Source organism: Rattus norvegicus, chromosome 3 (assembly GCF_036323735.1).
Source record: "Rattus norvegicus strain BN/NHsdMcwi chromosome 3, GRCr8, whole genome shotgun sequence".
NCBI lineage: Eukaryota > Metazoa > Chordata > Mammalia > Rodentia > Muridae > Rattus > Rattus norvegicus.
This window is the reverse complement of record NC_086021.1, coordinates 188,843,819-188,870,771: the sequence shown is the minus strand read 5'-3', so window position 1 is coordinate 188,870,771 and position 26,953 is coordinate 188,843,819. Positions and strand designations below refer to the sequence as shown.

General features: G+C 46.5%; 3 protein-coding genes across 12 annotated transcripts; 1 reads left to right on the top strand and 2 right to left on the bottom strand.

The window, feature by feature from the left end:
* Window positions 1-110: 110 nt before the first annotated feature.
* Lime1 (Lck interacting transmembrane adaptor 1) lies at window positions 111-2,434 on the bottom strand. The gene is made up of 5 exons (NM_001108614.1): window positions 1,399-2,434; window positions 1,169-1,226; window positions 1,010-1,097; window positions 551-912; window positions 111-454 (listed from the first exon to the last, which is right to left on the bottom strand). Exons 1-5 carry the CDS (start codon window positions 1,494-1,496, stop codon window positions 251-253), a joined length of 810 nt encoding a protein of 269 aa, NP_001102084.1. The 5' UTR covers window positions 1,497-2,434; the 3' UTR covers window positions 111-250.
* A 423-nt stretch (window positions 2,435-2,857) lies between these two features.
* On the bottom strand, window positions 2,858-19,396 carry Zgpat (zinc finger CCCH-type and G-patch domain containing). 3 transcript variants are annotated; one of them, XM_006235750.4, is made up of 7 exons: window positions 19,263-19,396; window positions 18,450-19,063; window positions 5,164-5,297; window positions 4,774-4,929; window positions 3,935-4,054; window positions 3,444-3,849; window positions 2,858-3,248 (listed from the first exon to the last, which is right to left on the bottom strand). In XM_006235750.4, the coding sequence occupies exons 2-7, from the start codon at window positions 19,016-19,018 to the stop codon at window positions 3,110-3,112; spliced, it is 1,524 nt and encodes a 507-aa protein (XP_006235812.1). In that variant the 5' UTR covers window positions 19,019-19,063; window positions 19,263-19,396; the 3' UTR covers window positions 2,858-3,109. The 3 variants fall into 3 exon arrangements, with proteins under 3 accessions (XP_006235812.1, XP_006235811.1, NP_001009656.1); XM_006235749.3 differs by having other exon boundaries at window positions 19,200-19,310; NM_001009656.1 differs by lacking the exon at window positions 19,263-19,396 and having other exon boundaries at window positions 18,450-19,153.
* Arfrp1 (ADP-ribosylation factor related protein 1) lies at window positions 19,299-26,759 on the top strand. Of its 8 annotated transcripts, none has more exons than XM_039104123.2 (8): window positions 19,299-19,457; window positions 19,864-20,040; window positions 20,297-20,384; window positions 20,599-20,681; window positions 23,057-23,138; window positions 23,457-23,527; window positions 24,815-24,915; window positions 24,989-26,759. In XM_039104123.2, exons 1-8 carry the CDS (start codon window positions 19,299-19,301, stop codon window positions 25,074-25,076), a joined length of 849 nt encoding a protein of 282 aa, XP_038960051.2. In that variant the 3' UTR covers window positions 25,077-26,759. The 8 variants fall into 8 exon arrangements, 6 of the variants coding, with proteins under 6 accessions (XP_038960051.2, XP_006235780.1, XP_038960052.1 ...); XM_006235718.4 differs by having other exon boundaries at window positions 19,318-19,457; window positions 19,935-20,040; XM_039104124.2 differs by having other exon boundaries at window positions 19,329-19,457; window positions 23,398-23,527; window positions 24,989-25,037.
* The last annotated feature ends 194 nt before the right edge of the window (window positions 26,760-26,953 follow it).

The following is a 26,953-nucleotide window of genomic DNA, read 5'->3' as shown; positions in this document are numbered from 1 at the left end:
GAGCCCAAGGATCAAAACCAAAGACTAGAAGGGGACATCTAACCCTTTCAGAAAACTCCCACTCCAACCTTCCCAGCTTTAAAAAAAAAAAAAGCAACTGAGAGCCAATCTTACTGAACAGAGATTTAATTAGGCCACAAGGACTGGACCTGAGCTTTGTGCTGTCAGCTGTGGAGGTGAAGGACACAGAAGGACCTGCACATCAAACCCTCCTGAAGCAGAAGCAGACAGGAGGTGAGGGCTCAGCTGCTCAGAGGCCCATCTCCTTGATGCTTTCATATACATTTTCTAAGGTTCCTTGCTTCATATCCTGGCCCCTGAGAGTGATAGCCTCATATTTCACATCATTCCCAAGGGCCAGAATTGTTCTCCCATCCTGGAGGTTCAGCTGGTCTGTGTCAGGTCTTGGGTCTCTTCTTTTAGGCTTGCAGACCCTAGAGTATAAGACATCCATCTAGAGAGAAGAGGCAAACCCAAGGAGGGTTCAGCATTGTCCTCACCAAGGATGGGCTCAGTCCCATCTACCCTGCCCTTCCCAGGCTGACGTTACCTGAGTAGCTGGGGTCACCTTAGCCTTCTGTTGTGATTCTTGGCAGCCCTGCTCTGTCCCTTTGTGCTTCTGGATGCAGGCATACTCGGCCCCAGGACCAAGCCTGGTACAGCTAATGGTCAGCTGTCTTCCAGGCCACACCACAGGGCTAGCAGCCAGGCTGGCCCTGGGAATTGCAGCCAGCCCCACATTGGAGTAAGTGGCCTCAGGGCTAGTAGAAGGCGGAGTTGCAGGGGCAGCAGGAGGGGCCCTGGGCAGTTGCCGTGGTGGGAAGGCAGAGTTGGGTACCTGAGACCTGGTGCTGCCCCTGGATAACTCTAGCCAGCGTGGATGCAGAAGATCCATGCTAGCAGGCCGTGGGGCTAGGAGTGAAGTCAAGGCAGCAGTCACTGTGGGGCTAGCCCTAGTGGTAGGAGACTGAAGCCACCAGCCCTACACTTATGGTTCCCAGGAACTCACCTATGGTGGAGCGTTGGCCTCGGTGCAGCTCATGCAGTCTGGTGTCAGACTTGCTGAGGGAGCAGAGGTGGGCCTGTCTCAGCAGTGGCTGGGGGGCAAGGAATGCTGGTTGATCCCCTGCTGTCTTCACCCCAGCCCCAGGGACAGTCTGGCACTCACCACTTCCACTGGCATCAAACTGCCCTGCAGCCCAGTTTGCTGCCTCTGAGCTCTCTTCCTGGGGGCAAGAGTGCTGTTAGTCTAGTAGGCAGAGGAAGGCGCAGAGGTGGTCAGATGATGGCCCAGGCTCAGTGTGGAAGCACATGGAGAGCCATCCTATGGACTTCTCTGTTGTGACTTCTGGCTCTGAGCCACGCAGGGTAAAGGCAGACAGAATCCCAGGCACATACCTGTGGCAGGCTGTGCACAGTGCCCATAGCCAAAGGAGCAGGGAGAAGCAGCCCAGGACCCAGAGAGCTAGTGGGGCTGAAGGCACTGGTGGCCTCATCCTGTCAAGCAGGGAAGGGAGACCTGGGGACAGAAGAGATGAGCACTGGGGGCTGGCTGGCTGTGGGACCAGTGTACAGCTGCAGCCTACTTGCAGATCTGGCCCAGCAGTGGGTTCCTTCTCCCTGGTTGACTCAGCACACCGGAAACCCCCAGCCTTGCATTTTTGCCCTGCCCTGGGGACCCACCTTCCTTCTCTAGCTAAGGATCCTAGTGAGAAGGGCTCTGCCTACCCCTTTAGTTATCAGGAGTGGAGATGCAGGAGCACGGCCAGGAGTTATGACCTCACTGAACAAAGCTGCATCTCTAGCTCAAGCCCATCACCTGGGGAAGTCTCTGACATCACTGACGTTGAGCCACAGACCACAGATCTCACCTCTGGCCACCAATGCCCAAGGAGTGACCCCTTGTGTCAAGCACTGTTCCTAGATTACTCACAACGCAAGTTAAGCAGTTGGGGGTCAATGAACAGGGGAGCTGCTATGAGGGCCATGTACTCCCACCCCACTCTTCCCTTCCCAGGGTTCCTGCCTTTCCTGGAGTTGCCCTTAGTAGAGCTGATTAGGGTCTTGCCCATGAGTTCAGGGTGAATAAAATCAGGGTGAGGGCCTGCCTGTCCAGGCCTGGAGTATAGGCTTCTTATACAGAGTGGGCCCAAGCTGACTAACTTGGCTACAGCCAAGTTATCAAAGGCCTAGCCAGGCAGGGACTAACCCTCCCAGACCCCAGGGCATGGAGAGGTTGGGGACTGGCCCAGGATAGAGGATGGGGGAGCACTTACCAAGGCCACCGGGGGTTTGCTGCTTGGCCCTGTCTAGGGCAGCCAGGAAGGTCTTTGTGGGCTGCTGGTGACGCCTCACCTCACTTCCTGTGTTTCTCAGCACCTCCCAGCAGCCACACAGCTCCTGCGCAGCTGCTCCCACAGCCTCTGCTCGCCTCACGCCTCATCATGGCAACTTGCACAAAGGCAATTATCACAGAGACAAGCACAGTCCCCTCTACCCCAATGAGGCAGACACCCATTAGTGAGGTGAACAAAGCAGGTCAACTGGATGGATTATCCATGGCAGCCGAAAACCAGAAATGAACCCCAAACCCCCTGGAGTCAGGTCTGCCTGCTTTCCTGATAGGATCCCTAAGGTGTTTCCATCTCACACACCCTGCCTGTTCGTGAGTTCTGTTCTTACCACTTGGTCAAGGAAGGGATAAAAAGGAGAGTGCTTTTCTCTTGGATTCTTGGACCCTAGACAGAGGCAGTGGCCTCATTTGGGACTCCCACAGCCCACCTATCTGTTGTCAGGACCTACACAGATCCCTTTGTCCCCAGAGATCCTGAAGCCAGCTGAGTCTCCACTGAGAGAGTTATGATGAAATCACTTTAATGTCCTAAGGAGATACCCCAAAACACTGGTAGGTGGGCTTGGTGGGCAGATAAGTTCAAAATCAGCCCTGATGTCCCATCTCTACTCAGCAGTGTTCACACTTTAGGCTGAAAAGGCTAAATAAGGGATGTCCTAGGAAGGGGCTGGCTCCTCTTCTCAGTGCTGTTGAGGCGTCAGGGCGACAGCTGTCTTTCTGCCAAGGCAGTTGGGAGCTGAGTCCCAGGCAGGGCCACTAGAACTCCGTCATCTTCCTGTGAGTGTCTGCCTTCCGCTGTTTCCTCTGTAGGTCGGCCTCCTGAGCACGCAGCTGACCCAGCTGCCGCTGGGCTCCCTCCAGCTTCTCCTGCAGATGGGCTGTCGCCATACCATGCCTAGGGAGAGCCTGCTGGTCAGCATTGCCTCCTGGCTCCCCAGTACCAAGCCCCCAGCTGCTGTAGCCAATGCCCACCCTCCAATATCCAGACCACCTCAGACTCAGCTGCTACTCAGGTCAGGTGACCTTTAGCAGGTATCCTCTGGGCACAGCCACTGGAGCCCATATTGCCTCAGCTGGATCCCACACATACCGGCCAGTGTTGCGGGTTAGGGCCTCCTGGATGCCCCGGATGTCCCGCTGGGTCCGCTCTATCTTCTCCTCAGTCTGGAAGAGCTGCAGGCTCAAAGCCTGCTTGGCACTCTTGCTGGCATGATACATGTCTTTGTTCCTTCTCTCTGGGGTATCCACTCCAGCATCTGGGGTCCCAGGAACCTGGCTTTGCAGTTTTTCATTCAAAAAGTCAAACACATTCCGAGGGGGTGGGCGGCCCTCAGGTCTACTACTCCTCCTCCGACATCTTGGAGGCCTGCTGGCACCAGTCTGGCCTTGCTTTGTCTTCTTCTGCAGTATCTCTGCGCACTGGTCCAGTGATTTCCCTCTAGGCAACACTACAGCATGGATGGGCTCCACCCGGCCTTCTGCATGCCGGCCCAAACCTGGGAAAGACAGGGGCTGTGCTACCTGCTGGACTCTTGAGCTGGGTTGAGGCCTCCCTCTCATCTCAGGGCAGCAAGCACTTACCCTTGCCAAACTCATAGCCCATCTTGACGAGGAGTTTGGAGCCAATGCCCCGTGTGTGTACCTCCCAGCCAGCAAAGGCAGAACTGCAGGTCCCAGTGTCCACTGTGTTTGCTTCCACCACTGCAGGAGACAGAGGGGTCCAGGACTCAGTTCCTGGGTTGGGCCAGATCTCCTAGACGGTGGTCTCCTCTAGTTCCCAAGCATGCTGTGTGCACTATGTGTGTGGCGACTGCCTTTAGAGACAGCTGTTGTATGACCAACTTCACTTTAGCTTACATCTGCCACCACGGAGAAGAGCCCGGAAACTACCAGTTCACACCACAGGTTCCTAGGAACATCTTCCTGTCTTTATCCTAACCAACCCCTCAGGAAGAGTATATGTTACCTACTGGTTCATTTCCTGAAATCTCTATTTCACCTGGAAACATCTTCCCTTTGCTAAGATCTCTTCTGCCCTTCCCACCAAACACCTAAGCTCTAAATCTGGGAAGTCATCTGAAGAAGCCACCCTTTCCTACCCCCTACACTCAGTTCCTTCCTGTGACTTCTTGGCAGCTCTAGCAACAGCATTCCCTTCTCTGTACAGTGTGCTGCCACCTTGCTTCACGGAACATTGACTGAGGCATGCAATTGCTGTGTCTATTTCTTAAAGGCAAAAGCTAGGCCTTGGGTCCTACCCAGGTCATCACACACTCCCTGGTCCCTCAGGTCCTCTCCTGTACATTACTGTGCCAAGTCAGACTTACCACATCATTTGTTCTGCAGCTATCTGGGTAATTTTCACCAATCTGCTCTATTCCCTCAACACCCTGGCTTGTAGGCGCTGATTTTTGCCATACCTCTGGCATAGCTGGAGTCACTTGCATCACCAGTGTCTGAGTCAGATGAATCTGTAGCCTCAGTGCGTAGAGGAGGCAGGATGCTGTCCCCCTCCACCACAGCCTCTTTCAGCAGCAACGAGTCAAACTTAACAGTATAGTAGCCATTGTCCACATCTAGGGTGACAGAGACAAGGTGTAGGTCAGCAGTTTTTACAGGTTAAGCAACCAGTTAGGAGCGAAGTGGGAAACAGGAAGGGAAGGGGCTTGGGACAAAGGCAGACCTGCTCCTTTTGGGCCTAGGTGAAGTCCCAGAGCCCAACCCTGAGGAGGTGGAGAATGGCTGTATGAAGAACAAAAAGGGTGTTTTGAAAAGGGTCTCATCAGGTAGGTCCTTGTCGGCAGTCTCACCAGTGATCCGTGCTGGGTGCCAAAGGCCATCCTGGTGCTTGGCCAGACATGCAGAGCCAGTCTGTAGTAAGCTTAAGTCTGGATCCTGGAAGGGACGCAGCTCATCCACAGATACCAACTGGCCATGGGAAAACCTATAGATTCAACCACAGAAGACAGTAGCTTAGACATGGCCCACCAGGATCAAGTAAGGCCAAGAGGACAAAGGTCATCACTAGGGCACTGCCTGTAATGGAGTGATATTCAAGAAATCAAGACAGGCACACCAGCAAAAACAGCTACACGTTCATACCTATGCATTTATGTACATATACAAGCACAAACACATATTTACTCATATGTGAATATATAGATATTCTCATATTCTCTCATGCATATACATATACTTAGATATTTATGAGCATACACATCTGCATATCCATATGTACAATCTCTATACACATACATATAAATGCACAGAATATACCACATATTAACATATACCCTCATAAGACACACATGTATATACACTAAATGCATAAATGCATAATGTACTCAAAAACATACATATACTTTCAACACACACACACACACGCACACACACACACACGCGCACACACACACACACACACGCACACACACACACACGCGCACACACACACACACACACACACGCACACTCTGGAGTTTTTTCTCTTAGGATACACAATACACAGGGCCTCTTTGGGGAAACGGCTTGTGTTTCTACTCAGCTTTTTAGGTGAGGGTGACAATGTGGCAGAGAGCCTGTGACTACAGCTCATCATCTCTGTTGATGCTCTAGACACTAATATTCAAGGCAGATGTGTTAGCAGTTGGAATACATTGAGTCTTCCTGGGCAGGGGAACTTGGAGGTTAAGGCAGAGTGATCATGAGTTTGAGGCCAGTCTGGGCTATAGAGACCCTTTCTCAAAAATCAAAACAAAAACTAGTTACAATAATGGTGCTGTGTCTTTTACACATCAGTGCACCTATAAAATTAAAACCAAAACCAAGTCTGACAGAAATCAAGAGGAAATGTGACAATAAGACTGCAGCCATGAACTTTGCCAAATAAAGGCATGAAAATGCTAACCAGCAACCGCCACTATATGCCACCATTTCAGCAGGAAGTTGTTTTAACCCAGAAGACCAGCTGAGAGGACTCACTCTTGGATAGCTAGGGTATCTTCCTAAGCAGTAATCAGTGGGTAAGGAAAAAGGGAGATGGAACAGAGAAAAGGTCAGAACTTCTCATAGGTTCACACCTGCAGCCTCTGCTCCCACACCCTCAGGCCAGGATCTCAGGAAGCTCCTTCTTACACCAGCTTAGACACACAGCCAACCGCATCGACAGCTGTGAGACTGTACCCACGATGCACAGTAAAGACTAGCTAGAAAGTCCTGCTCTGCTGAGAACTGAGGACCAAAAGGAAGACAGGAACACACAGGCAAAATCTGATTAAATATTCTACACTTCACTCCCCCCATCCCAATCCTTCCTGGAAGTATTTTTAGAAATGTTAGAAGACTTAAAATTGACATAGGTTGACTGTTCCCTAGTAAAATTCTTGGGCAGGTCGGTGAGAAGGCTTAGCAGGTAACGGCACATAACAAGCATGATGACCAGGATTTGGTCGCTGGGACTGACAAGGTAGGAGAGAACTGATCCCAGAGGTTATCCTCTGATTTCCATGCTCTCACTGTGGCCCTTGCATGTCCCCATACTAAGTGAATAAGTATTTTAAAACAGGGCTGGAGAGAGGGCTCAGCAATTAAGAACACCAACTGCTCTTTCAGCACCACATGGTGGCTCACAGTCATCTGCAATTTCAATTCCAGATATGTGACGTCTTCTGGAGTCTGCAGGTACCAGGCGTGAAAATGGTACATAGACGTGCATGCAGGCAAAACACCCATACACAAAAACAACAACAAAATCTGCTTGGGATCAGAGAGATTTCCAATTTGTATTACAAAAAATATTATTGGTATCATATTAATGCTCAAAAAGTTCTGGATTTGGGGGACTAGAAAGTTGGCTCAGTGTTGGTTGTGAGCAAATGTGAAGACTCTCAGGTTCTAATGTCCAGTACCCACATAAAAAGCTGGATATAAACCTGAATGCCTGGAATGCTCCCTGCCTTGAGGGAATATGGAAGCAGCAACAGAGACGAACCAACGTCCTCCTCTACTCTGCACATGCACAGTTCTTAAAAGAGTTTTAGGCTTTGGAATGTTCAGACTTGGATTATTTGGAAGAGGATGCTCTGCCAGTAAGTATACTTTTTCTTTTACCCAACAAGTGCTTCTAAGAAAGGATTTTAAGGAAGTAACCGTATTTACAAAGATTTGGCTACTTTTTTTCATTTTAAAGTTTCATTTACCTTTAATTTATATGCAAGTGTTTGCTTGTCTATATGCACACCATATGTGTGTAGTACCCTCGGAGGCCAGAAGAGGGTATTGGATTCCTTGGAACTTGAATTGGTCCAGAGGCTGAGTCCAGACTTCAAAGCAGATCCATAAGTATGCTCAAAGAATGACTAAAGAAATTGAGAATAATATTTTAAAGTGAAAACTATATCAAAATGAGATCTCAAAATGGAAAGCTGTAGTCCCTAAAAGAAAAATATCACAGGCTGGAGAGATGGCTCAGTAGTTAAGAGCCCCGACTGCTCTTCCAGAGGTCCTGAGTTCAATTCCCAGCAACCACAGGGTGGCTCACAACTATCTGTAAAGAGATCTGTTGCCCTCTTCTGGTGTGTCTGAAGACAGCTGCAGTGTACTTATATATAATAAATGAATAAATCTTAAAAAAAAAAGAAAAATATCACTAGTTTAAGGAGTAGGAAAGACAGCACACAGGGCTAGAGAGATGGCTCAGTGGTTTAGAACATTTAACTGCTGTTGCAGAGGACCTGGGTTCAGTTCCCTACACCTACATAAACAGCTCATGGCTCAAGTTGCAGAGGACCTAAAGACCCCCGCCCACATGCACATGACGCACATACACTGAAATAAAATATATTTAAAATTTTGAGGCCAGGGAGTGGCAGTATATACCTTTAATCCCAGCACTTGGGAGGCAGAGGCAGGTGGTTTTCTGGTCTACAGAGTGAGTTCCATGACAGTGAACAGTACACAGAGAACTCTTGCCACAACCTCCTCACCCCCAATTTTGAGGGAAAACACATCATATAAAAAAAGAGAGAACAAAAGGAGGAACAATGTCAGGACACTGAAGCTCTTCTGCATGTCACTGCAAGGTGGGTCATCTACAGATTGACAACCCACAGATGTTACACAGTAAGCTGGTAGCCCCAATGAAATGGGCCTTTTTTACTGACACTGTGTTGGTTTTGGATCACAGATCACAATAAATCTAACTACTCTTGTGTGTGGGATAACAGGGATGGGTGATGTGCTATGTCTGGGGAAGCAGAGAGATAGTGGGAAATCTTGGTATCTTCCAATCAATTTTACTGTGAAGCTAAAATTCTCCTAAAATTAAAATGTTATGGACACAGTCTCAGGGCCCTGTATGGCCTCAGGCACACAAACAAATGGACAAATGGAACTTCTAAAGATGAGAGGAACAAGAAAAATATTCGACAAGAAGGGGTTAACAAAACAAAACAAAACACCTCAGGTGGAGAGATAACTCAGCAGTTAAGAACAGTAACTGCTCTTCTAGAGGTCCTGAGTTCAATTCCCAGCAACCACATACAGCCATCTGTGATGGGATCCGATGCCCTCTTCTGGTGTGTCTGACAGCTACAGTGTACTCATATAAAATAAAACAACAACAACAACAACAACAACAACAACAACAACAACAACAGAAGAATCCACTCATGTGGGGCATGGGAGTGCACTAATCCCTGTACTCTGGAGACAGAGGCAGAGACAGGCAGATCTCTGAGTTTGAGGCCATCCTAGTCTACAGAGCGAGTTCCAGGACAGCCAGGGCTACAAAGAGAAACCTTGCCTTGAAAAACCAACCAACCAAGCAAACAAAATCACTCATATCTGGTAAAGCTAAACACGAGTCTACAAATCCAAGAAGCTTACTGTCCTAGCTATCGTTCCAGCTATAGGACAGTATAGGAAACACAAGGAGAAAGCATTTTACTAGGGATGTTTCAGAGGGTTAGTCCACTATCATGGGAGAAAGCAGACAGGCATGGCGCTGGAATGGTAACTGAGAGCTTTATGTTCCAATCCATAGGCAGGTTTTGAAACCTCAAGACCTACCCCCAGGGACACACCTCCTCCAACAACACCATACCTAATCCTTTCCAAATAGTTCATCAACTGGAAACTAAGCATGAACAATATATGAGCCAATGGCAGTCATTCTCATTCAAAGCACTGCGTTTATTGAAGCCCCAGTGGAATACACATTAAAAAAAAAAAATCACATCTAGACAGGACATAGACTGGTAAGAAAAGCCAAAGACAAAAAACCTTAAAAGTAGCAAAAGGGAGAGGGATGTTCTTTTTTTTAAAATTATTTATTTATTTTATGTTGGTACACTGTAGTTGTTTTCAGACAGACCAGAAGAGGGCATCGGATCCCATTACAGATGGTTGTGAGCCACCATGTGGTTGCTGAGAATTGAACTCAGGACCTCTGGAAGAGCAGTCAGTGCTCCTAACCACTGAGCCATCTCTCCAGCCCAGGATGTTCTTTATATATAAGAAAATAGCAACTGGACATACAGCTTATGACTAGAAACCACAGGTGGCAATGTAGTTCAGAAGCTGAAGCACTTGTCTAGCAAGTGTGGTATTTGACCCAGCATAAAGTGCATGTGTGTATGTTGGGAAGAGGGACTGGCTTTCTAAAACCAGTATAAAATCATTTGTGATAGGGAGCTGCAATAGTTCAGTGGTGCACCTCTATCTAGCATGCACAGACCTTGAATTCTCAGTATCACCCATCCTAGTGAGAAAGATTATAAAAATGAATTAAGTAGAAATAAATTCTGGAGCTAAAATGTATATTAACTGAAATGAAAAGTTCTCCAGAAGAGCTGGTCAGTAGAAACTGAACTTGAAAACAGGGCAGAAGTATATATCCAATATGAGGACTAGGAAAAGGGGGATGGTGAGATGCCTCAGTGGTTAAGAGCACTGACTGCTCTTCCAGGGGTCCTGAGTTCAAGTCCCAGTGACAACATGGTGGCTCACAACCATCTGTAATGGGATCCGATGCCCTCTTCTGATGCTTCTGAAGATGGTGACAGTGTACTTATATATAATAAATAAATCTTAAAAAAGAAAAGACTAGAAAGGAAAAGAAACAGAACCCAGGGGAATTATGGAAACTAACACATGCACAATGGGAGTTTCTGGAGAACAGAGATAGGAGCAGAAATAATATCTGAGGGCTGGAGAGATGGCTTAGTGGTTGAGAACACATGTTGCATGAACATGAAGACCAAAGTTTGGATCCCAACACCCATGTAACAAGCTGACATCCACCTGTAATTTCAGCTCCAAGGGGAGAAAGACAGAAAGATGACTGGGGTTTGCTGGCCAGTCCAGGTGTGAAAAAAATCAGCTCCAGAGAAAAGGCAGAGTGATGGAGGACATCTGATGTTCTCTCTGAACTCTGAGGGTGTGGGTACAGGCACACACCCATACACCCATGTGCAGGGATTACAAGCATGTGCCACCTCATCAGGATTATATAGCCCTAGGGATAGAACCTAGGGTCTCATGCATGCCAGGGAAGCACTGTATCAACTGTGCTATGTCTCCAGCCCCAAAGATGTAACTTCTGATAGTGATAATATACAGAAGTGGATCTGCACAGGATCAGAGTGTTTTTCTATTATTGAAGCTAAATTGGCATTGATCCAAACTATATTGGCATTTAAGATAGTAATGATATAATAGAGTAACTATTAAGGAAATAAAGAGGCGGGAGAGATGCTCAGTAGTTAAGAGTACTAGCTGTTCTTGCAGAGGATCTGAGTTCAAATTCCTGCACACAATTGTCTTTAGCTTGCGTTCCAAGGGATCTGATTTTTTTTTTCTAGGATCTGTGGGCAGCAGGCACAGAAGTGGTACACAGATATACATGCAGGCAAAACACCCATATATGTAAAAAAATAAATAAAAAAAGAAAAAATATACAGAAAAGTAAACTGATAAGAGAAAAAACAATACAGGTAGTCACAGACAGACAGATAAATTAGATGCACAGAAAGCAAATGTCCTTCCTCAGTACTCATTACTTTAAATTAAAGAAGGTTGGGTCTAGAGAGATGGCTCAGTGGTTAAGAGCACTGACTGCTCTTCCAGAGGTCCTAAGTTTAATTCCCAGCAACCACATGGTGGCTCACAACCATCTGTAATGAAATCTGATCCCTCTTCTGGTATGTCTGAAGATAGCGACAGTGTACTTATATATAATAAATAAATAAATCTTTTTTAAAAAATTAAAGGTTAAACACTATTTAAAAGAAAAGTTGGGTGGTGGTGGCACATGCCTTTAATCCGGATCTCTGTGAGTATGAGGCCAGCCTGGTCTATAGAAGACAGTCAAGGCTATACACAGAAGCTACTGGTCTTAGATCCCCTAAAGATGGAGATACAGGCAATTGTGAGCCACCTGACATGGGTGCTGGCATCCAAACTCAAGTCCTGTGGAAGAGTCACATGTGCCCGTATTTACTGTGCCAACCTTTGTAATGTACTATGTATGTATAATATACTGCGTGTACACACATGTACACACACACACACACACCAGGTTGGCATTAAATTCAAGATCTTCCTGCCTCCACCTTTAAAAGTAATATATTACTCACTATATAACATATGTTGGTCTCAGTCTCTCAAGTTCTAAGATTTTGGTATGCTCTACCATACACAGGTAGTCAACAACAACAACAACAACAACAACAACAACAATAACAATAACAACATTTTTTGAGTCACATGTAGCTCAGGTTAGCCTCAAACTCATGTTCTTAGGCTCTGAGCCATAAAATTTTCAAATGTATTATTATCATAATGTGTACATATGCACACTGTGGCATTTGCATGTAAAGGTCAGAAAAGGTCAGAAAACAATTTTGTGGGGTCAATTCTCCATAGAACACAGGTTCTAGGTATTGAAATCAGGCTGCGAGGCTTGTGTGGCAAGCACTTCACCTATTTAGTCATCTTGCTAGTCCAGATCTGGAACTCACAAAATAATATTTATTAAGCTTTACTATTTTAAATTCTATGTATTTGTGCATATGTGTGTATGTGGGTAAATGTGTAAGTAGAAGTGTCTTTGGAGGCCAGAAGAGAGCATGAGATCTAAAACTAGAGATATAGGCAGCTTACAGCTACCAATGTAGTTCTTCTGTAAGGGTAGGAAGTCTGGTAACTGCTGAACCATCTCTCCAGCCCATGACCTTAAAGTTTTTTATCTTTTTGATTAACTGCCCAAATACTAAGACTTATAGCCAATGGGTCTATGAAAATATGCTTAGCACACTGTGCAAATACAAAATACAGTGATCCAGGTATGGTGGCACATGCCTTACTCCCAGCCCTTGGCAGGCAGAGAGGCAAAAAAGATCTCTGAGTGTGAGGCTAACCTGGTCTATGTAGTTAGTTCTAAGCTACCATGGTTACATGGTAAGACAATGTCTTAAAACAAATACCCAGGGCTGGAGAGATGGCTCAACAAACCGATTACAACAAACAAACTGTAACAACAACAAACCTATTACAACAAGCAAACTGTAACAACAACAAACCGATTACAACAAACAAACTGTAACAACAACAAACCTATTACAACAAGCAAACTATAACAATAACAAACCTATTACAACAAACAAACTGTAACAACAACAAACCTATTACAACAACTGTCACTCTTCAAACTGGGAAAGATAGCTGTTTTCCAAAATAATTACAAACAAGTGTTGGGTAGACAAGAAACCAGTACCCCTGAGCACTGCTGTAGCCAAGAAAAACAGCACAACTACTTATGAAAAAGCTTGGCAGAGGTTGCCCAGGATTTCCACTACTATTATTATCTATATTTTTAAGGATAAAATACCTCTTAGATAATGAAACCCAAAAAATTAAAATCAAGAACTCAAATGCCTGTCCACAGATGTTGTTGGCATCATTATTTGTAATAGCTAAAAGAATCCATCGAAAGCCAGATGGAGTGGCATATACCTATATAACATTTTGGGAAGTTGAGGCAAGTAGATCAGTAGTAGTTCAAGATCAGCTTTAACTACATAGCAAGTTTGAGGTAGCCTAAGACCCCTGGCTCAAAGAAAAAAAAGCATTTAAAACTACTCAGAGCACATGAGTATCATCTTAAAATGATCCACAGCAAGGTGTACCATGAACTACTAAACTTTAAGATTTGTTTCCATCTTTAATTATGTGTCTATGTGCTTGTCTGTGTAGGAAAATGTGCATATATAAGTGAAGATATCTGGGAGGCCTGAGGGGTACAGATCCCCTGAAACTAAAGCAGCAGTTGGTTGTGAGCTACCGAAGAGCATGCTTGGAACAGAACTAAGCTCATCTGCAAGAACAGTAGGCACTCAACCACTGAGTCATCTCTCTAGCCCCTAAACTACTAATATTTAAAGAAAGAGGAATGTGAACAAAGAATTTTTTCCCTTTAAACAATTATTGAGAACTTCATACATTTATACTCCTTTGGTTTTTTGAGATAGGATTTCCCTGCATAACACTGGATGTCCCGGAACTCTGTAGATCGGGCTGGCCTCAAACTCAGATATCTGCATGCCTATGGAGTCATGCACTGCTACTACCCCGTGAGAATTTCATACATTTATATAATTAAATATGATTATATACATCATCTGTTTCTCCCAACTCCCCATCCCACATCATGACCTCATTCCAATTCCATGTCCTCTCCTTCTTTTTAAAAAATAATTCAGTGTGGTGCTTTGACTAGGTATGGTCCACATGGACTCATGTGCTTGAATGTTTGGCCCATTATAAGCTGTGGCCTTGTTGGAAGAAGAGTGGATTTTTACATCCACTGAAACCAACCTGGAGCGCTATGGATATAGCCCAATAGTAGAACTATTGCCAGCAATCCTACATCCCTAAGTTTGATGACTAGCTTCAGAGGATCTTCAATTTCTTAAACTTTATTTATTTTTTTAAAAGAAAATATCATGGGGCTGGAGAGATGGCTCAGTGGTTAAGAGCACCGACTGCTCTAACAGAGGTGCTGAGTTCAATTCCCAGCAACTACATGGTAGCTCACAACCATCTGTAATGGAATCTAATGCCCTATTTTGGTGTGTCTGAAGACAGCTACAGTGAACTCATATAAATAAAATAAATAAATCTAAAATGAAAAAAAAAAAAAACCAACAACAAAAAACAAAAGTATCACTGTGTAGTCCTGGCTAGCCTGGAACTCAGATGGCCTTGAACTCATAGATATCCATCTGTCTCTGCCTTCCAAGGGCAGAGATTAAAGGCCCATGTCGTCATGCCCATTCAAAACCTTCAAATATAAGAACATTAAAAAAGGCTCAGGATAGCTCAGTGATACAATAATTGCCTTGCATGCAAGGCCCTGGATTTGACCCCCAACACACACCATGCTTTTTAAATAAAAAAGCATGGCATACATAAGCCATCCCGAGGAGCCTCCTAGAAAACATGCCTCAGAGAAACAAAATGCCTCGAACCCTAACATTCAGACTAACAGTGTCCACAAGACTCAGTACTCAGCTGAGATAAAGACCACAAGCTCCCACAAAGGAGACCTCACATCACTGTAAATCCTGTCAGGAAAACGTGAGTTATGAAAAGATTTCTGACAGTCATCAGTCAGAAATATTACTAGTATTTGTGTGTTTGCTTATTTGTGTGTTTGCTTTCATTCTGAGTGTCCTCAGCGTACAGAGGGATAAGATGAGAAAGTATGTGAGAAGGAGGTAGCTGGAGGGATGACTCAACAGAAAGAGGAACAGCAGCAGCAGCAGCAGCAGCAGCACCACAACTACTACCATTCTCAGTGCCCACATCAGGCAGCTCAGGACTGCCGGTAATTCCAATTGCAGGGTATCCAGTGCCCTCTTCTGGCCTCTGCAGACACTACATACATACATACATACATACATACATACATACATACATACATGCATACATGCATACACACACACACACACACACACACACACACACACACACACACACTTGGAAACTGTCTCCTGTGCTTCCAGATCCTGGGGCTGGAGAGATGACTCAGTGGTTAGGAACACTCACTGGTTGCTCTTTCAGAGGACCGGGGTTCAAGTCCCAGTACCCACATGACAGCTCACAACTGTCTGTAACCCCAGTCCCGGGAAACCTGGCTTTCAGGGGCACTGCATGCACATGGTGCACTGACAGACATGCAGGCAATTTACACATACGGATAAAGGCTTAAAAAAAAAAAAAAAAAAAAAAACAGCAAACACCTATGATGGAAAAGGAAACATGTGACCCAAGAAGAAGCTGAGTAAAAACAAGGTAGTCATTAAAAATATATAGCTGTATGATTTCATATGTACATTATACATAAATATACACGTCACCAACATATGCTATCTCTGCCCCCAGAAAAGACCTCAAAACAATGTTTGGCTAATGATAGTCAGCAACATGGCACCTGTACTGGGGTCTCAAACATCCCCTATGTGAAGAGAAACCAGAGCTACTAATACATTTGGGGCAGGAAATGACAGTAAGGAGGCAGTCAGGGTCAGCTGGCTCAGATCAGGGTAAGAAAGCCAACTGAAGAAACCCCACAGACCCAAATTGGGGGAATTTGCAGCTTAATGACAATTAGAATTATAATGGAATAGGATCCATCAAATCAGGGAGCAGTGGCACATGCCTTTAATCCCATCCTTGCACTTGGAAGACAAGTTTGAGGGAAGGGGAGGAGACAGCAGAGTAGCCTTGGAGAGACAACATGGAAGTTGACATTAAGATCCACACTGTACCTTTACAGGTTGTTATGAATGTTCTTAAGGCTTTGTATGTTTAGGTGGGCAATTATATCTTATCAATTGGATCAAAGAAAATTGAGTTTCGGAGAGTGTGTGGCTGCAGGGGGGCCGCCAGAGTTGGGATGTGTGTTTCAGGCAAGATATCTAGCAGATCTTGGGGCAATGCGGTGCTGGATCTAGTGGGGGGTAAAAGACAGTTTTTAATTTAATTTTACAACAACAGCACTCTTTTAATCCCAGCACTCCAGAGACAGAGGCAAACTCATCTCTAGTCAGCCAGGGCTGCACAACAGAGAGACCCTGTCCATACACAAATAAAGTAAACCTGCTGGGCACACAGATCACTTATGCACCTATCTGCTAGCAAAGGAAGATTGGGCAAGGACATGTCCGGTCTACCATGAAATACAACAAAAAGATGTGCACAGCCAAGATAGGTAGCACTTGCTTACAATTCTGGCCCTTGAAGGTGAAGTCAAGAAGACCAAGAGTTCAAAGTCATCCTTGGGTATATAGAAATGGCTGTGTGTGGCCAGCCTGAGCTACATGAGACCTCATTTTAAAGACAAAGTAAAGAAATAAGATGTGCAGAGTACAGATGTAACGTGGGAATAAGAGCCTAAAGCGATGTGAGGAGGCCACAAACCAAGGAATACAGTTGGTCTCTGGAGGTTGGAGAGACGGCTCAGTGGTTAACACCTTCTTCTAGTTTTCTCAGGCTAGAAGATTGTGTAGGTACACACCCCCCACCCCCCTACACACACACATACGCATGCACTCACACACAAATACACATAACTAAAAATTTATCTTAGCCAGAAATGGTAGTGCTTGCCTTTAATCACAGCACTCAGAGGGCAGAAGCGGGTGGCTCTCTGTTAGTTCCAGGCTAGCCTGGTTTATAAAGTAAGTTCCAGGACAGCCACCAGGACTACTATAGAAACTTTGTCTCAAAAAAGCCAAAAATAGCCGGCCAAAAATAGCCGGGCCATGGTGCAAACCTTTAATATCAGCCTTTGGGTAGTGAGTTCAAGGCCAGTCAGGTCTTCATAGCTATATGTAGTCCAAGACAGCCAGGACTACACAGAGACCCTGCACCAAACCAAAACAAAACAAAAGAAACCTATGGATCCTTGGAGAAAAACATTAAAAAGGTAAAAAAAATAAATAAGTCAAAATAAAATAATAATAATTAAAAAAAAAAAAAGGACAAAGAAATGGATTCTGGATTCTACCCTCAGACTTCCAAGGATCTAGCCCTGCTTAAAATCCTGCCTTTGGCCAAGTGAAACTAATTTTAGATCACTACTAACTACTATTATAGTAGAACAAATCTGTTTTTATTTCAGTGGCCTAAAATAAATTCAAAGCACTAGAGTTACTCTGGATTATTGAGTTAAAAAAAGACATAGGGGCTGGAGAAATAACTCTGGTTAAGTTAAGAGCACTGACTGCTCTTCCAGAGGTCCTGAGTTCAAATCCCAGCCACTACATGGTGGCTCACAACCATCTGTAATGGGATCTGGTGTCCTCTTCTGGTGTGTCTGTGCACTTATATATAACAAGTAAATCTTTTTTTTTTTTTAAAAAAAAGACATAGGTAGGTTTTAGTAATTATTATTTAGCTACATTCTGAAGTATTTGAGGGTGAGAGAAAAAGATGTGACTTGCCAAAGGTAGCACAAGGGGGAAAGGCAAAGTAGCAAGAGGTTATGTGTTTGAATGTTCTGTAAGACTATATATAAACGCTCCCCATAGCTGAGGGTAGGACTGAGGTGTAGAGTAGCTGACTGCCTGGTGTGCTGGAGGCCCTAGTTCCACCTCATCATAGTCAAAAAAAAAAAAAAAAAAAAAAAAGGTTCCAAGCTGAAGATGTAGCCCAGTAAAAGTGGTGGTGGCCTCCACCTGTAATCCTAGCATTTGGAAGTTGAAGGCATTCGGGATCTAGCACAATTGCTGAAGGATCAGGAATTGAAGAACAGCCGAGGTTACATTGCCATCTCAAAGCAAAAAACGTTTTACCTTGGAGAATAATATTGATGATGGGTTGCCCTATCCTTTCAACAATAGCCCTTTCAAACTTTTTGATTTATGCAAGAAAATCTAAGTAGACAAACGAAGAACACTTCTGTAAAAGCCTGTCAGTCACCTGAAGCTCGGACTCTTCATTATCAACTCTGCAGGGTGCAGAAAAAGTTGTGGCGGCAGGCCACAGCGGTGGTCCTGACTACGTGTCCCACATTGCTAGTAGCAGAGGGTTTTACCTGCAGTTCTCCTTGAACCGGCACTTTCCCTCCAGGAAGAACGGGCAGGGCTTCAGGGACTTGTGGGTAGGGTATAGGTAGAGTACCCGAACGCACGCAGAACCATCCTCCGCCTCTTCGGCGCCAACAACCATGGCGTTGTGATACTCTAGCGTGCCCCACGCGCTGTAGTAGGGGGCATTCACTTTAGCACCGCTCAGATCCTCCAGATCTGGGTCCTCTTCCTCTTCCTCCAGTGCAGAGGAGGTGGGTGTCGGCTGCACCTCGCTCCCAGGGACCGTCTTCGAGTCATTGCCGGGGTCAACGGGTGCTTCCTCCGCTATAGCCTTCTGGAAAGCCAAGTACTCAGCATCTTCTTGGTGCTCCTGGTCCACTGTAGATAGCAGCTTGCTCTTCCTGACCGACAACAGGCTGGCCTCGGTGAGCTCGATCAATTCTTTTAGATCGCCCTGCAGCTGGCGCAGGTCCGCCTGCTCAGAAGCGTCTAGGCCAGCACCGAGCGCCAGCTCTACTTGCTGAAGCTGGGCCCGGTAGGTCTGCAGGGCAGTCTCTAGGTTGTCCTCGTCCATCCTGACCCAGAAGGCTGGTTTCGGAACCTTTAAGGCAGACAAGCTCTGAAGGAAGAGCAGTAAGAAGGGCTAAGTGCAACGCCGCCCCCCCCAAACCGCTAGAAAGGCTGAGGAGGACCCAGGCTCTGCCGAGGGGACCTGCACTTAACCCGCCCCCGTCCTCTGCCGTCCGCAACCCCACCTCCTGACTGCGGTCGCAGTCTAGAAGGGTTTCCGGCTTCCCCAGCAAAGCTCACGCGCTAACCTTCCGCCCTCCGCTGGCACTTCCGCCGGAGAGCCGATGCTGCCGGAAGTACCGGCGCGCGGGGGACGCTGGGATGCGACTCCGCCCGTGCTGGGTCTGTCGATCCTCGTTCCGTCAGGCACCGTGAGGGGTCAACGTGAGGTCGGTGGGGTTAGTAACGCGGTGGCGGCGGCTCCTCCTCCAAAATTTGAGCAGGTACAGGTGGGCCTCAGCTGAATTGAGGAGCTGGGGTTCTAGAGTCCTGAAATAGGGGGACGGAAGTGGCTTCAGCAGATGGTTCCTAGTCTCCGTGGGCCCAGCAGCGGCGGGAATCCGAAGCCGACCCTCGCCAGAAGCTTTGCCTCTTTGGTAGCTCCCTAGACAGTCCGCTGGCCCTGCTTCCTGTCGCTGAGTTGAGGGTTCGGAAAGAGGATCCTTTGGAAGGCGGAGTAGAGTAGGCCGCCACGGGCTTTTCAGGGTTCCAGGTCGATGGTGTATTCTGAAAGATGACCTTAAGTGGGAGTGGCCCAGGTTTAGCAGGTGGGCAAGGGTGGAGTCAGGGTCAGAGATTTTTAACCGAAGGGGGTGGGGGGGAGAGTCAGGATCCTCATTTAAAAACTAGCAGGATAGACTGATCACTGATGAAGCGGGCAGGAGGCCGATGACCCTGGTACACACCTTGACATCTCTCAGGGTGCCAAACAGGATGTACACGCTGCTTTCCGGGCTGTACAAGTACATGTTCCAGAAGGATGAATACTGCATCCTGATCCTGGGCCTGGACAATGCTGGGAAGACGGTAGGTCCTTGTTCTCTCACGAGTTCCCATTCCCCGCTTGATGTTTTCTTATGTTGGAAATCTAACCCGGGGCCCCAAGACTACAGGTTAGTTGTCACCAGCCTCCTGAAGAGCAGTCAACAGGCAGAGAGGTGTGCGTGCATATGTGTATGGATGTGAAGGCCCAAAGCATATAGGTGTGAAGGGTTATATTGGGAAGAACACCAGAAAACTGCTCTAGGTGCTGCTATCTAACCACCTCTCTTTCTTTCCTCAGACCTTCCTGGAACAGTCAAAAACACGATTTAACAAGAACTACAAGGGAATGAGTCTATCCAAAATCACCACTACCGTGGGTCTAAACAGTAAGGGGGCACCTTAGGGATATGAGCTTGGGGGGGTCCCTTAGAAATGGATACTGTAAGGTCCACAACTCAACTGACCAGTGGTCAGAACCCCATCTCTCTATTCAAGCCCCCTGGGATTGGTACCAGAATGTTTTGTCTCATCCTGGGGAGAGCTGGGACTTTATGTGTGAAGAGTAAGGTCAGAGGCTAGCTCCTTTTGTCCTCTTTCTAGTTGGCACTGTGGACGTAGGAAAGGCTCGTCTCATGTTTTGGGACTTAGGTGGGCAGGAAGAGCTGCAGTCGTTGTGGGACAAGGTAAGACACACTACCTGCTCCATGCTGTTTTTCTCTAGATGGTCCCTCATAGTCTTTTCTGTGAGACTTCCACATTTACCCTGAAGATTTCATCTGTATTTTTTTTTAAAGTTATTTTTATTGGGGGGGATGCTATGGCATGCATGTGGGGGACAGGGGACAACTTTATAGACTCTATTTTCTCACCTTTACATGAGTTCGAGGGATCAAACCCAGATGTATCAGGCTGCTTATGATGTAATTGGGCCTGTCTAAAGATTTTCTCTTGGATCCTATCCCAGGTTCCCAAGTTGTTCTCTGCCTCACTCTGGCAAAAACCACAGCTAGAGTCATCACAAAAGTGACATCAGGGGAATTCCCACAGGGAATACCAATCTTTTCTTGATGAGGCCAGTTTCAATCCCAAAGAAAGAAGCATTGTTCATCAGGGCAAAGCACCTTACAGAGGAACTCAGGACTGTAGCCTATCCTCTAATAGACTGACAAAAATGGGAGAGTTCATACACAGGGAGTTCTGCGTTTCCTCGTGAATCTGTCTACCTCATTCTGGTTTGTTACAGTTCTTCTGGACAGCACCTTCCTCTTCTTCTTTAGGTATTGGTTTTAGACATCTGAAACTTCTCTCTGTATACATTCCTCCACTTGAGTCTCCTCCACCCATCCTGTTAGGCACTAAGTTCAGCACTGAGCAGAACAAGCTTTGACTTTCTGTTAGCAGTCCCTTGCTCTGTGGGTTGGTGTGGTCATTTTGGTGCAGTCCAGTGCTGTAATGCAGGTAGGCACTTTAGTTAGAGTGATATCCTATCAAGTGAAACACTCAGCCGTGGCTTCACTGGCCTTGGTGAATGGAACCTATACTGATAAGTTGTCACTCTGGCCACTGTTCTCCTCTGTCTAGCACGGTACCACTGATGGGCAAGTCGCTCTCCACAGGGGTGCTCTAGTGAACCTTGAAATAGAAACTAAGCCCCCATGTTTGCTTTAGGCTTTTGGTACTTACATTTCTGACCAGGCAGTGGGCTGTTGTCCATAGAACTGTGTACACAGCAGGCTTTATTTAGATCACAACTTCTCACATGATCAGGTGGGCTGTCTACTTCTGGCCAGTCCGGGCATGTCCAACGGAGTATTTCCCTATGGTGGTTATGCAGGCCTCTTCGCACCTCGCCAACAACACATACCTATATCCAAAGGTGTGACTTCTCTGTTGAGGTTTGATGTGCTGCTCCTATCTTTCTGGCAACTGTTGGATCTTATGGCTGGTAGATGTGATGAGTGAATCTAGCTACTTGGTTCCTAAGCTTTGTGCCTACTCACATAAGACATTTCTTACAACCTTTGAAACTGTCGTGCTGCCTGCTGACTCGCTGGGCTTGCTGTAAACCTCATATCATCCACTATTATAAATACCTCGTAAACACAGTAGGACCTGACAGCTCCTAGGCCTCTAGCAGTAGACTAACCTACTGCCTTGTCCCAGAGCTGGCAGCTTCTGTGCCAGGCCCATTGCAAACCTGGAGCTGTCCTATATGGGTCTGGCTGCAAATGGAACCTGGGACTGGTCTCTAGTCCTCCATGGGAAATGTAGGTGGGAAGGAGTTTTACCGACTCAAGTGAAGTGCACCTTTCTTGGTACAAACCTCAGTGGTATCCATCATCCTATCTTGTCTGCAGCATATTATTTTACCAGTCAGTGTTGACTTCTCACTAAGACAAGGTCATGGGGCCAGAATGGTCCTGAGGTAAAGGGGCAAGTGTATGCTATTTGTCCCATACTTATAGGCATTATTTTTCTGATTGGGATAGGAGTTCACACAGTGTCTCCATTGTTGTATAGATCTCCATCTCCTGTGCTTATCGTGCCCCATCTGTTCTGTGTTAACAATGCTGTCCCTTGCTGTTGAAAGCCCTGGACTGGCTACATCCAGCCTGCTGAAGCCTGATTTCAGCACTTTCAGTTTTGTTCAGGCAGGGTAGCTTCATAGACAGTGCTGACCTCAGCCTGAGCCTCTTTTGGCTTCTCAACCTCTAGGCCTGTCTCCTACCCTTTTCTCAACATCATCTTAGCCAGGGCAGCAGGTGGGTTCTCAGGAGCAGCCTCTAAGCAGGAGGAGGTTAGTCACCCGGCTAGAGTCAGAAAGTTTTCCTCAAAGGTGCTCTGATATCTATACTACTAAATCAACCTCAGAAAGCTTTTTAGCAACTCTTCCCACTGACTTGTGCCCATTTGTGGCCCTAGGATGGCAAAGATACCACCACTTCCTGCCTGTCTTTTCCTCTTCCAGACCTCTCTTGGTAGTTGTGACACTGGGTTTTGCTATGCAGCTGGCCAGCTCTGGGTACCTCTCACCCCAGCTTTCTGCTCTTCCTTCTAGTACTATGCAGAGTGCCATGGTGTCATCTATGTCATTGATTCCACTGATGAGGAGAGGCTGTCAGAATCAAAAGAGGCATTTGGTGAGTGTAGCATGGCCACTCTGGGAGGGAGGGACGATTGGGAAGACCTACATCTAGAGGATGGTGTGGGAGGCCTGTGCTAAGGGGTGGCATCAGTGTAACCTGGATCCTCCCACGTGTCTGGAACTTGCCTTGAGGGAGGCTGGGCTAACACCTGGATGCCAGTGCCAAGAAAGCCTTACTCATGTTGCTTGGGCTGTCTAGTATGTAAGGGAAAGGGTGGAAGGGAACTGTTTGTACACACCTTGGGCCTGGGCAGAGCCTGCAGTCATGAACAGGACACAGGGTGCAAGGCACCACCTCTCCTGCTTTCCTCAGAGAAGGTGGTTTCGAGTGAAGCACTGGACGGTGTTCCCATCCTGGTGTTGGCCAACAAGCAGGATGTGGAGGTGAGCCCCACAAAGCTGCTATAGAGCCTCTATCACCATTGCAAGGAAAGTGACATATATACCTAATCAGATTTCCAGAACCTGGTGTCTGTCCAACCCAGTCTCCTCTCTGCCTTTATTGGGACCCTTCTTTCACACTCTTAGGATCTCTACCTTCCCAACTTAAGTTTCTCTGTGTGTGTCACAAAGAGCGATCACCATTAGAACAAGCATCTTCCTACTAGATGTTACATCCAGAGTGCAGGTGCCACCTGTCTTCCCAAGGGGAAACCAGGGACTTGTGTCTGTAGATCCCTCAGAGGTTCTGGGAGAATGGAGCCTAGAGCCAGGAGAAAGCTCTGGCCTCAAAGAAGTGGGTGTGGGGGTATCTCAGAGATGTCTTAGTGATTAAGAACTTGTACTGCCCTTCCAGACAACCCAAGTTTGATTCCCAGTACCCACTTCAGGTGGCTCACAGCCATCTGGGACTCCAGCTCCAGGGGATCTGACACCTCTGGCTTTATTACCTGTACTCATTTGTACATCTCCCCATCCCCCAGATATATATATATATATATATATATATATATATATATATATATATATATATACACACACACACAATAAAAAAACAAATCTTCAGTTTTTAAAGTGGGGGTGGAAGGGTGGAGACAACGGACACCTCTTAGATGAGCTGCTACTTCCCTTTGGATTTCTGGCTATACAAAGTCCCTACTGTCTTAGAAAAGAGGCTCTGTATAGAAAAAGCTGTAGAGGACGTGGTGGCAAACAGTATCTGGAGGGCCAAGGAAGCTTTACTTAATTTAGGCCCCATGTATTTACCCATTCTTACTTGACATGACATGCCCTCCATTCATTTGCTGAGGACTTCCTCCAACCAATCCCAAAACTAGTAATAAAGAGAAGTCTCTGGTACTTGTTTGAGGAACACAGGGGTATTCCCTTAAATGAAAAGAGAAACCGAGGAGCCATTGAATACTACCATGGCTTCTCACACCTAGGGCCATCACTTGAGCTCCCGATTTAGTTCCCAGTGTCCTGCTGGCAGATGTTCTGGGGATAGGTCTTGGAGGTGGTGAGGAATGTTTTGAGAATTATGTGTAGACTTCAAAGCCATCAGCAGTAGACTTATTGACCATGTGCAGAGCCTCATCCTGGTTTCTATGAGGATCCTGGAGCCCTGAGTAGGATGATTGACTATGGCCTTCTAGAAAGCCCAAGTGAATAAAAAAAGCTAGATGGAGCTAGAGGTGGGAATGTTCCTCAGAGTCTCACTTCTCCTGCCAGACTTGCCTCTCCATTCCTGACATCAAGACTGCATTCAGTGACTGTACCTGCAAGATTGGCAGGCGAGATTGTTTGACCCAGGCCTGCTCTGCCCTCACAGGGTAAGTTGAGGCCTTACTCTGCAGAGTCTTCAGGGTCAAGATTAGCCCTGCCTCACACATACTGTCTCCACAGCAAGGGAGTTCGAGAGGGCATCGAATGGATGGTGAAGTGTGTCGTACGGAATGTTCACCGGCCACCACGGCAGAGGGACATCACATAAGCACCTTCATCCTCACAGTCTTGGACTGTTCATCCCCTAGTGTTGGAAGAGTATTCTCTGCTGGCTTCTGTCCTCCTGATGCTGGGGGTTGAGCTGGGTTTGTCTGTTCATTTTTATTTGCTTTATGTTTTCTCTAAGACAAACTTTTCTCTGTGTCTGGAAAAGTGTAGGTATTCAGAGACAAACATGGGGTACATTGACAGTCCAGAGCTACATGCCCTACACTTCCATCCCCTGACCCAGATTAGAGCCCTCCTTACAGGTCAAGGTCTGGAACCCTCCTAATCTCGTGAGGACGGGGAGGTGTGAGGCCACGCCTAGGCCTGTTAGCCCGTTCCAGAGTGGAATTTGAGGTCATCCTACTTGAAATGGGGGGAGGGGATGTCTGTGGCAGCTGCTTTGTCCAGCTTGCCCATGGAGAAGGAGCGAATGGCCAAGGCCAGTCTCACTTGGAGAAAGAGCCCATGTCCAAGAGGCCAGCATGGTCCCTAGTTGTTTTGTGTGGAGTTGGATGTGTGGGGAGAGGATTTCTCTATAGACCCAGTTAGCCTGGAATTCTCTGCTTCCTTCCGTGTATCTGTGGGAACCTAGCTTTCTACTAGGTTCTGATATACTCTCAGAACAGGGTTCAGTAGACCTGCCTGGGAAGCCTAACTTCCCTTAAAACTCATTCTCAATCTGTTTTTTATCTCCCAAGGAGAGAGCTGACCTTGCTGGTATGTATTTCAGTACACCCATACACAGGTTGTATGGTATCTCAAGGGCACAGATTTCACTAGGCCAAGTGCTGTTCTTGCTAGTGCAGATGGACATCACGTTTTGAATAAGGTAGGCTGGGTCCCTACAGCGCCAGGTCAATGAAGTACTCCAGATATATGTGAAGTATATCATCCATGTAAGGTTCAGGTTCCTGAGGAGGCAGCAGCTATGCTGGTGCTAGCCATGCCTACTAGACCTACTGGGTTAAAATTTTCATCATATGATCAGGACAGGGTTTAAAATTAAGGCTCCCTAAGGGGCTCCTGTCCAACCATCTTTTCACGCAGTTAGATGGTGGTTCCTTACTGCCTGGGCTGGTGGTTATAGCCAGAAGCTGCTATTCTGGAGTACCTTCTGAGCGGGATCCCCTCAGAGAGGTTTGGAGCTGTGGCTAAGCCAAAGGTTCAAGAAAAACCTAGTGGCTCTTTGTCTCCACAGGGGCCTGGAAGGGGTGACAGAGAAGTTATGAATCAGGAGGGGATAGATGCTCTGATTCAAGGAAACATCCCATCCATAGGTATCTTAGAAGCTGGGTTGAATCATTCCTGAAGGACCCTCCTGGGAAGAGTAGTTTGCTTGTAAAATGGCCAAGCTAAGGGGAAATCCTCTAGCAGAGGGTACCAGACATCACCAGTGTCTTTCTGGCCATCTTTACTCAATTTCGTCAACACTGGAAAATAGGGGCTCCATGGATGACCCTTGGACACGTTGTAGTGGGCGGGAACAGAAGATGTGCCTTATGGATGGTGATCATCCTGGTGGTGTGGAACTGGCTGGTCTGGAAGCATAGTGGGATGAAGCTCCCACAACTTGAGAGCAATTGTTTTTCTGATTTAAATGATTAGCTTTATAAAAAGTAGATAAGAAGTCTAAGGTTGGGGTGTCATTGGTTGCAAGTGTAGAATAAAGTCCTGTGTGCAGTAACAAGAGCCAGTCACAAGGAAATTTGTGCATAAGCACCTCTAATGCAACTGTAAGGCTACAAGAGCTTCCCGTGTTGCTGTTTTCCTGGTACCTGCTGCAGCCAGCACAACCCTTTAAAGGAAATATCCTGGAATATTACAAGTCTGTGATGATATGTTCATACTCCTCAGTTCCTACAGAGAAGAGGGGTTACT

What these genes read in the sequence shown, in the direction of transcription:
- Lime1 (NM_001108614.1), bottom strand. Translation starts at nt 1,496, where the DNA reads ATGAGGCCACCAGTGCCTTCAGCCCCACTAGCTCTCTGGGTCCTGGGC. An exon ending in CTGTGCACAGCCTGCCACAG is followed by an intron (nt 1,227 to 1,398) that starts GTATGTGCCTGG and finishes TCTTGCCCCCAG; the next exon opens with GAAGAGAGCTCAGAGGCAGC. An exon ending in AGGCCAACGCTCCACCATAG is followed by an intron (nt 913 to 1,009) that starts GTGAGTTCCTGG and finishes CTTCACTCCTAG; the next exon opens with CCCCACGGCCTGCTAGCATG.
- Zgpat (XM_006235750.4), bottom strand. Translation starts at nt 19,018, where the DNA reads ATGGACGAGGACAACCTAGAGACTGCCCTGCAGACCTACCGGGCCCAG. An exon ending in CGGTTCAAGGAGAACTGCAG is followed by an intron (nt 5,298 to 18,449) that starts GTAAAACCCTCT and finishes TTGAATCTATAG; the next exon opens with GTTTTCCCATGGCCAGTTGG. An exon ending in GGGCTATGAGTTTGGCAAGG is followed by an intron (nt 3,850 to 3,934) that starts GTAAGTGCTTGC and finishes TGTCTTTCCCAG; the next exon opens with GTTTGGGCCGGCATGCAGAA.
- Arfrp1 (XM_039104123.2), top strand. Translation starts at nt 19,299, where the DNA reads ATGCTGCCGGAAGTACCGGCGCGCGGGGGACGCTGGGATGCGACTCCG. An exon ending in CACTACCGTGGGTCTAAACA is followed by an intron (nt 20,385 to 20,598) that starts GTAAGGGGGCAC and finishes TCCTCTTTCTAG; the next exon opens with TTGGCACTGTGGACGTAGGA. An exon ending in TGCAGTCGTTGTGGGACAAG is followed by an intron (nt 20,682 to 23,056) that starts GTAAGACACACT and finishes TCTTCCTTCTAG; the next exon opens with TACTATGCAGAGTGCCATGG.